At 42.6% G+C, this 8,970-nt stretch overlaps 1 protein-coding gene across 1 annotated transcript; it reads right to left on the bottom strand.

Annotated features, from left to right (window-relative positions):
- Positions 1 to 309: 309 nt before the first annotated feature.
- On the bottom strand, positions 310 to 3,168 carry LOC110325082 (granzyme E-like). Its single transcript, XM_021202882.1, has 5 exons — positions 3,114 to 3,168; positions 1,962 to 2,108; positions 1,397 to 1,536; positions 1,086 to 1,259; positions 310 to 411 (listed from the first exon to the last, which is right to left on the bottom strand). The coding sequence occupies exons 1-5, from the start codon at positions 3,166 to 3,168 to the stop codon at positions 310 to 312; spliced, it is 618 nt and encodes a 205-aa protein (XP_021058541.1).
- Positions 3,169 to 8,970: the final 5,802 nt, after the last annotated feature.

Consider the following 8,970-nt stretch of genomic DNA (forward strand, 5'->3'; position numbering starts at 1 on the left):
CCAAGGCTGTTTGGGTTTCTATTTTGCTTAAGTTAAATCAAACAACTTTTAGTGGACTCATGGGGATCTGCTTGCCTCTGCCTTCTAAGTGCTGGTTTACAGGTGTCAACCCCCAATCCTAGCAGCTTGGACTTTTTATCAAAGTGAATCCAACACAGGGAGACTTGTGTTTTACACAAAGACATTCATTCTTCCTACAGCCTCATGCCAAGACCTGCCTAACATGCAGAGAAGCCCAGGACATCTTGCACACTGTAGACAAAGCAGTCGCTTCAAATTTCTAACTTCTCCATGCCAGGTTTTCTTTGTTTAACAGCCTCCTTGATTCACATTCATCTGTGCTTCTGAATTGTGCTTCTGCATACGTGCATCTCTCATGATGTAAACCTGCACAAATGTCATTTCTGTTATCTTTAAAATAAACACGCCAAAGCGGTCCCAGCAACTGCCCTCTCCCCTATGCAACCTCCCCCCCAAAAAACCCCAAACCACTTCTGTTGCTGCTGTTCTCACTAGGTTCCCACTAGAATCTAAGGGACTGAAGTCATCTGCAAACCTTCTGCCCTTCTGTGTTGACTCATGAAGAAGTAGAATTTTCTAGGCCTTTTAACCATTTGGATAGAAAACATGAATAACATCCAGGTGACCATCAGGGATTCTTAGCCCAGAGGTTGCAGTGGCTGAGATGAACAAACTCACTGACAAAGTGTGTGTCTGCTCAGAGAAGACATCTGACTGTGGTTATGACACACTCAGGGAACACAGCTTTCTACAGCCTGGACCTGGAGACAGGTATTTTTTTTGCAAACACCTTTCTCACAAGCTTCCTTCAAAAGAGGCTCCTTGGGATTTCAGGAGGCACTAGTTAGTTACTGATACCTGCTGTTCCCAGGGAGAAAAATAACAGTCAGTAAAAATAGAATTACTTGTTGATTGAGTTTCTAGGTCTGACTTTCCTTTCCCCTCCCACTGAGTGCAGAGCTGACTGCAAGCCAACTTACCTTAAGAGTAGCGTGTTTAAGCCTTGGGCCCCCCACGCATATCTCATTGGCATTGTAAAACCTTAGAAAGAAGGAAGCACATACCCAATCCTTTTGTACTGTCAACTCAACCTCGTGCAGTATGTTTGCTAATGACCCATTTGGCACCATCTGTCCCCAACCAGCTATAGAGCACACATCTCCTGGCTTCCCGTTGACATTTCGCCTGGGCAGGTTGAGGGGCCTCACAGCTCTAGTCCTCTTGGCCTTACTCTTCAGCTGTTGGGGAAGAAGCAAGAGTCCAGCTCACGGCCTGCTGGGCTGAGACACCATGAAGGCCAGGATGGAAGGGAGGGAATGGAGAGGGATGAGAGCAGGAGAGACAGTCAGTGGACCAAGACGGGGGCAGGTCTCACCTTTAACAGAATGATGTCACTGGAGAAGACAGTACCATTATAGTCTGGATAGGGAATGGCTTCTGCCACAGGGATGATCTGCTGTGTCGCCTCCTTAGCCTTTAGGTTGTGGGTCCCCAGTGTGACTGTCATTGAGCTGTGAAGAGAACACAGTGGAGAGGAAAGAAGTACAGTCAGAGAGGATGCAGTTCAGGAGCTATGAAAGGCAGGGTAGGCAGGGTTAGGCTCTAGCTGAGGGGATGTGAGGACACAGGAGGGACTCAGCATTTGAGCTACTGTTCTCTGCTTCTCAAAGGCATGAGACTCCCAGGGACTCCCTCTTCCTTCCAGTCAATATCTCAAAGTTTGCATTGACTGTTAATGTGAACTTTCAACCTCAACCACTGCTTTAGTTTGGCCAGTGCAGTTGAGCAATTCAAATGTGCTGCTGCTTCTGACCTTTCACACTCCGACCTCAAATTTACCACATATCAGACTCCCATTTTCACAGTCCTCTCTTCTAGTGAGCTCTCATGGGAACATCCAGAGGACAGAAAACTCTGGCTAGTTGCTTTGCCTCCCCTTCCATTGCAGTGAGCAGCTGTCAGCACAAAGTTGTCTGGAATCAGAAAGCCTTCACAGTAACTGACATTCCCGTCACTTTCCTCAGACTTAATAAATGCCATGTAGGGGCAAGAGTGGGGCTTGAACTCATGGCTCCCGAGGATCTCTTCTGAAAGAAAAAGCTAGAAAATGAGGTATGTAGGATCAATATTTGAGGTCAAAGTGTAGATGCAGGTAGTAGGTGACTGAGAGTGGGGTCTTCAGCCCCCCAAGTCTGTTGAAAACAGAATTCCTTGCACATAAAATCATCTTTGATGAATCATAAGCCACAGAGTCCTAATCTGAGAACTTGTGGGTAGCCCTTGTCTTCCAGACTCTGCTTTACAAAGACACGGAAAGGTAAACTCTCTCTTCATAATGCTGGAGGCTGATGGTGCCTCATCATACATCTTTCTTTGTTAGTGAGTCTCCCCAACCATTCTAATCTTGATTGGCACCATTTCCTCAATTTTTACCTATGCAAGCCATATAGAGGTGGATTTTCTAGCATTCTCCCATTCTTGTACCCAACACATCTTGGGTTTTTAGTAAAGGATTGGCTGCATGTGTGAAGGACTTCAACTTAGCAAGAGGGGCTGGTGGGTCAGTGCTAGCTGAATTCAGAGTCAGGGAGATATTGGAACAGTGGGCTGCTCAGATGGGACCTGCATAAAGAAGTGGAAAGGTCAAAGGAAGTGGAGTGTGCAGTACAGGATCTTGTCAGCCTGGGCCTCTTTCTTCTGTAGGTCTGACGATGGACTTAATAAATGATGCTAATATTCTTGAGCTGGTAAACTCACCACATTGTAGGCTTGTTCCTAAAGCTATCTTTATTCTCTGCCACATTCTTTCTAAGGATGAGCCAGTCTCCAGAAGGTAAAAAAAAAAAAAAACAAAAACAAACAAACAAACAAACAAACAAAAAACTGGGGTATGCTAGTGCCTACTAATTTTCTAAGAACACATCTCTTACTCAGACCTTGTTGAGAACCTAGCCAGTGTCAGCTTTCCAAGACTGGTACCTGAGCTTCAGAAAGCCCCTGGGTTCAGTACCAGGACAATTCCTAACTACTGCTGGGCAGAAAGTCACCAGAAGTGTCATGGGAAGCATCTCTGTACAGGGATGTTCACTCACCTGCTCCAGCTCCAAGAGGCAGAAGTAGGGCCAGGAGAATCAGGACTGGTGGCATCTTCCCTGGAAGATGGCTCAGGATGGAGGAGGGCAGAGGGGACACTGCCCTTGGAAGGGGAGGAAGGAGGTGAGGGCTCAGGGACCTCACAGGCATTTTAAACCTGTGCACCTCTGTTTCTGATTAATGTCACATTACTTAAGGAAATATTCTGGTCTGGGAGAAAATGACACTGTCACCACACTGACATCCTAAGAGCTAAACTGGGATAAAGACCAAGAGTGTAGATGGTTGGAGGCTGTGGTTGAGGAGGCCTGAGAACCCAGGAAGTCCACAGTGACTGCACGGAAACAAGTGTGTCCTTTCCTAAGACTTAGACACTTTTACATCTGGTAAGATCTCTTTTGGTTTCTTTGGTTTTCTCTTCTTTTATTTTTCACTCCTATCCTTCCCTTTCCTTTTCTTATTTAAAAAATAGTACTGACAACCAATATATCCTAACAACAGTTAGAGTACATTACAAAAGCACTCACAAAGTTACAACAGTTAGCAACAGTTAATGCTGCTCCATATCTGCTGGGTAGTATTGCATGCTGTTCATCATGGCATTAATCTTTGGGACAACCGATCATACTGTGGAACGATCTGTTTAAATATTCTGATGGATTAATCTGAATTCACTCTGACTCTCCTGGAACTGCTAGAAGTCACAGAGAAATCTCAAAAGCAAGTGCTTGCTCCATATCCAATGATCATGCATTACTGTCATACGAAGTTAAGAGTAATAAAGGATCACAAATGATAGGTACAGTTTACCGATTTGCTAGGTATTATCATTTGACTCTGTAGCAAGAGCTAGAGGGCTGAATTTAGTGGTCATTGAGATTAAGTCAGCATTAGATTCCCTGCTAATGACTCCAGTGTTATTTTCTACAATGTTGCTTAGCATTCCCTATAAAAAAAAAACAAAACAAAAAACCAGGACCATGATTAGATCTTGAATGAATATTTAATGGACTACATCCAGGAGTGAGAGACACAGGCATGCAACCCATGAAAATGTTCATCTTGACTGGAGAGAGCTGAGAGAATGTGCTTAGCATGCTAGATGGTGAGAGCTGTGTGAGATCACTCTGGGAGTTGAGATAGGCTGACCTACCCCTGAGCACAGGAATGTGTGTGTGTGTGTGTGTGTGTGTGTGTGTGTGTGTGTGTGTGTGTATCCAGGAAACCTGAAAAGCTACCAGATTCCTGCTTTCTCATTACTGCTTCTTGAATTTCATATAATTTGAATTTTCTCCTCTCATATTTTGCAACCAAGAAAGGCTTCCATGTATTAGTTCTGAACTAAAGTCCTGATTAGTTGGAACAAAATTAACAAATTAGTTGAACCAAAATTAACCCTCTAGTCCACAGAGATGCAACCTTTTGGATTCACATGACTTACACAAGTAATAATGAATGTTGATTATTCCCCCCTGAAAATGGGCTGTGTGTAAATGACACACTACATGAAAACACACATGAGCTACAAAAGCCTTCAAATTTAACAGTCTTTATATAGGTTGCCAAGTAGAGAAAATCTTTTACAACNATGGAACATGGTCTATGTTTGGGAGATCTAATGCGTAAATTGAACAAATATAAGTAATAAAATTTAGCCTGCTTGGAATCTGTTTTTAAATTCTCATGTCAAATGTCAAATCAAGGCTACATTTATTGATCATAAACTGTATTCAGCTGGGTTAAAATGCAGCAAGATGTTTGCCTTAATTTGAGCTCCCCAAAATATCACCTTCAACTGGAACACTCACAGTTTAAAACAGCATTGACAGTTGACTTTCTTCTTAAAGATAAAATGATTAGTCAAATCCACTAAGAGATTTGATTGGTAATTTTGATTCTTTTGTCACATTCTGGCAGACATATTGTTTCATATTTTGTTTATACTATGGTAATGAACTTGATTGTGAGGCTCTAGTGTCCTCAGCTGGGCCATCTTACTTGTGAAATAAAAACGATGTCACCAGAGTCAGTATGGTCACTCTTTAGGAATTTCTGGCATAGAAAATGATTTAATCCTGGGACCGTAATAAAATTCAATTCAGGTGATGATTTATATGATGCTACCAACATTTAATGCTCTTGAACTAACTTTCCTTTTTAAACTTTTTTTTATTCTTTGACAGCATCACACATGTATTCAATGCATTTTGGCCATTCTTCCCACGATCATCCCCTCTCTTCCTCCACCAATTTCCACTGAGACCTTCTTCTCTTTTCATTATTTTTCTTGATGTCTTCTGCCCAGCATTTAGCATGAATTTAGTTTCGTGATTTCATGGTCCACTGTTGTTTCTGTGAGATCCTCTGTATATTTCTTTGAGCTTTTTGAGAAAGGGTTTCTCAGTGTAGCACTACCTGTCCTAGAACATGATCTGTAGACCAGGCAGGACTTGAACTTGATATACTGCTTCCCAGTATAATATTAAAGGCATGGGCCAGCAGCAACAGCTCTTTCTCTCTTTTTTGAGATCCCTTTACATCTATGATAGGATAGAAGTGATTAAATATAATTATGGATAAGGAGCTATATTTACTTTTATTATTAACATAAAGAATATTAGAAAGCAAGGTTTGAGAATGTCAGTGTGTCAGCTGCTGATGCAGTGTAGAGTGACATGATTATGAAGATGGTGGGTAGGTGGTGTGTATGAAGCTCAGTGAGTTGTGTGAGCTCCTAATGATCAAACAGAATGCCTATTTGGTTTCCAATTGCCATTAAACACCCATCATGTGCAAAGGTAGGACTAAACATCATTGAAAATCTCTGTGTTTCATTTACTAATTCTCCAGGAGCACATGCAAATTTGATGGTGTCAGTACAACGGTCTGCAGGTAGGTGATAAATTCCTGGAAGCTTCACATGCCATCAGTGTGGACTCAGGAATGTGTGCCAATATCAAGTGCCCAATAGGTTCACTTTACAGGACACTGGAATAAGTCATCTACAAAGTTAATGCTTAAGAGTAACACAATACCACAAAAAAAGAGTTACACAAAACATCAAAAAATATTGCATGATTTCAGTGAGTTTGTAATTTTCTGTTGGGTTGTATTTATAGCAGTTCTGTGCCTTTTGCAGTCTTCAGGCCAACAGTTAGAAACTCTGATCTAATGTATGAAAATTGAATGGCTTCCATCATTTACCTCTTTTTAAATGTTTTTTAAACCAAAACTGAATGTTTATACAATACATTCTGATCATTGTTTTCCCTCTATGTCTCTTTCTAGATGTACCCACTTTCCATACCCATAAACCTTATTATTAAGAAAATATTGTACATCAATAAAAATACACATGAAAATTAACCAGACCCCGTGTCTATTATAGTCAATGTACTTGTATGCAGTAGAATTGGCGTGGAGAATGGAAGCTCTGAAGCTTCGCATCCAATTGTACACTTTCCATACAGAATATGCTTTTAGTGCTTTTCTACCACAAAGCTCAAAAAAGGAATCCATGACAGATTTAGAACAAAAATAACAATAAATGCACCAGTAAAGCTGGCCTGGGAGGCCTCTCAGAAGACATGACCAAAATTAATATACAGAATTAACACAATACATATCAAAATTCCCATCCCATATTTCATAGACTTAGCCAAATAACCAAAAATTTCATATGGAACCCAAAAAGATCACAAGTACCAAAGCAGTTCTAAGGAATAAGAATACTGCTGAGAATACCTCACCTTACATTATACCACAGAGCCATACTGATGAGGCAGCCTGGTACTGTTGCAATAATAGACAGGAAGACAAATGGAATAGAGCAGGGGTCCTGGACAGGAAGAGGCAAAGCAATGGTCAGTTAATTGTTGACAAGGAAGAAAAAAATCTTTGAAAAAAAAATCAACTATCAAAATCAACAATCATGCGATCAAAATTGGACATCTATCTACACAGGAATGAAATTAGATTCTTAACCTTCACCTTATAAAAAATGTAGGCATAATGTTATTGTACAATGTGTAAAGATTATCCCAAAAGTCACTGGCTTAGCTGTGATACACAGAATTGAGGATATGGAACCTGAAGAGGCTACCTCAGGTAGACAGCCTGGAACCGCAATGGAGCGATAGGCACACCAACCACCCACAAAATTTCAACTCAAAATAAATCTGTCTACAAGAAATTTAGGGATGGTGGATGGAGCAGAGATGGAGGTAATGGCTAACAAATAGATGGAAAAGCTTGAGATCCATCTGTTGAGGTTTGGTCCTGCTGTCTATTGGAATGCTAATTGTGGGCCCCAAGACCTGGGGTCTGGCATGTAGATATGTGATCCTGCCCCTGAGTTATTTCTGAGTGGTAAAGCAAGATGCCAATATCCAGTAGCTGGCCAGAAGGGACATAGTGGTTTAGTTTTCCACCGCTTGGGGTCAGAAAAGTACCACAAGCAGAAGAAGGTGCAAGAGGAGGGAGAAGAAGCTGCCGTGGATTATGAGTCAAGAAAGCCTGGCTATGACAAATCCCTTCTGGTCTGTGCCAGCACCAGGTCACCTAGAGTGCGGAGTGGGCAGACACCACCACAGTCCCTAGAGGACTGCCCATGTGATCTTAGGATCACTGGTGAGTGCAACACAGCATCTGCTGCAATCCAATTGTGCACGGGACCTGAAACAGCACTAGGGCAGCAGAGAACCGGCCTGACCAGGGGCACAAGCCTCTCCAGGTCTGAACCAGCACCAGGTCACCAAGGGCACGGATTCGGTGGACACCCCCACGGTCCCTAGTGGACTGCCCAAGTGATCTTAAGATCAATGGTGAGGGGAACACAACTTCTGCTCCAATCCAATCACACACGGGACCTGAGACAGCACTAGGGAAGCAGAGAACTGGCCTGACCAGGTGCAAAAATCCCTTCCAGTCTGTGCCAGCACCCGGTCACCTAGGGTGCGGATTCGGTGGATACCGCCACGGTCCTTGGCGGACTGCCCAAGCAATCTTAGGATCACTGGTGAGTGGAACACAACAGCTGCTCCAATCCAATAGTGACGGGCCTGTGACAGCAGGAACAAGGACACCAGAGCCTTTCCTGACCAGAGGCTCAGGTTCCTTTTAATCAGTTCAGGTTTACCTTGGTTTCAAACAGACCAGACAACTCCATGGACCTCAAAGGAGATACCACTTCCATGCACTGTAACACGCCCAGGATCTTAGGACAACAGGATCCCAGGATAACAGGAGCTGGGTCACACTAGTATTGGAGTATCTCAGAGGAGCTTGACTGCCAAGAACTCAGACACACCCAGAATCTCAGGTTCACAGGAGTCCACAATCAAAGAATCACAGAGAAATCTGGACTCTGAGAAGTCCTGAATCAACTGAGATTAAAGAAGGACAGGCTCCAATCAGTTATATTGAGGGCAGCAAGCACTAGAGGTAATCAGATGGCAGGAGCAAGTGTAAGAACAGAAGCAACAGAAACCAAGATTACTTGGCATCATCAGAATCAAACTCTCCCACCATAACAAGTCCTGGATACACCATGACTCCAGAAAAGCAAGACATGGATATAAAGTCACTTCTCATGATATGATGGAGGACTTTAAGAAGGAAATACTAGAAAGCACAGGTAAACAGATAGAAGACTTTGAAGTGGAAATACAAAAATCCCTTAGAGAGTTACAGGAAAACGCTACCACACAGGAGGTGGAATTGAATAAAACCATTCAGGATCTAAAAATGGAAGTAGAAACAAAAAAAGAAAACGCAAAGGGAGACGACTCTGGAGTTAGAAACCCTAGGAAAGAAATCAGGAATGATAGATGCAAGCATCAGCAACAGAATACAAGA

Source organism: Mus pahari, chromosome 8, assembly GCF_900095145.1.
Source record: "Mus pahari chromosome 8, PAHARI_EIJ_v1.1, whole genome shotgun sequence".
Lineage (NCBI taxonomy): Eukaryota > Metazoa > Chordata > Mammalia > Rodentia > Muridae > Mus > Mus pahari.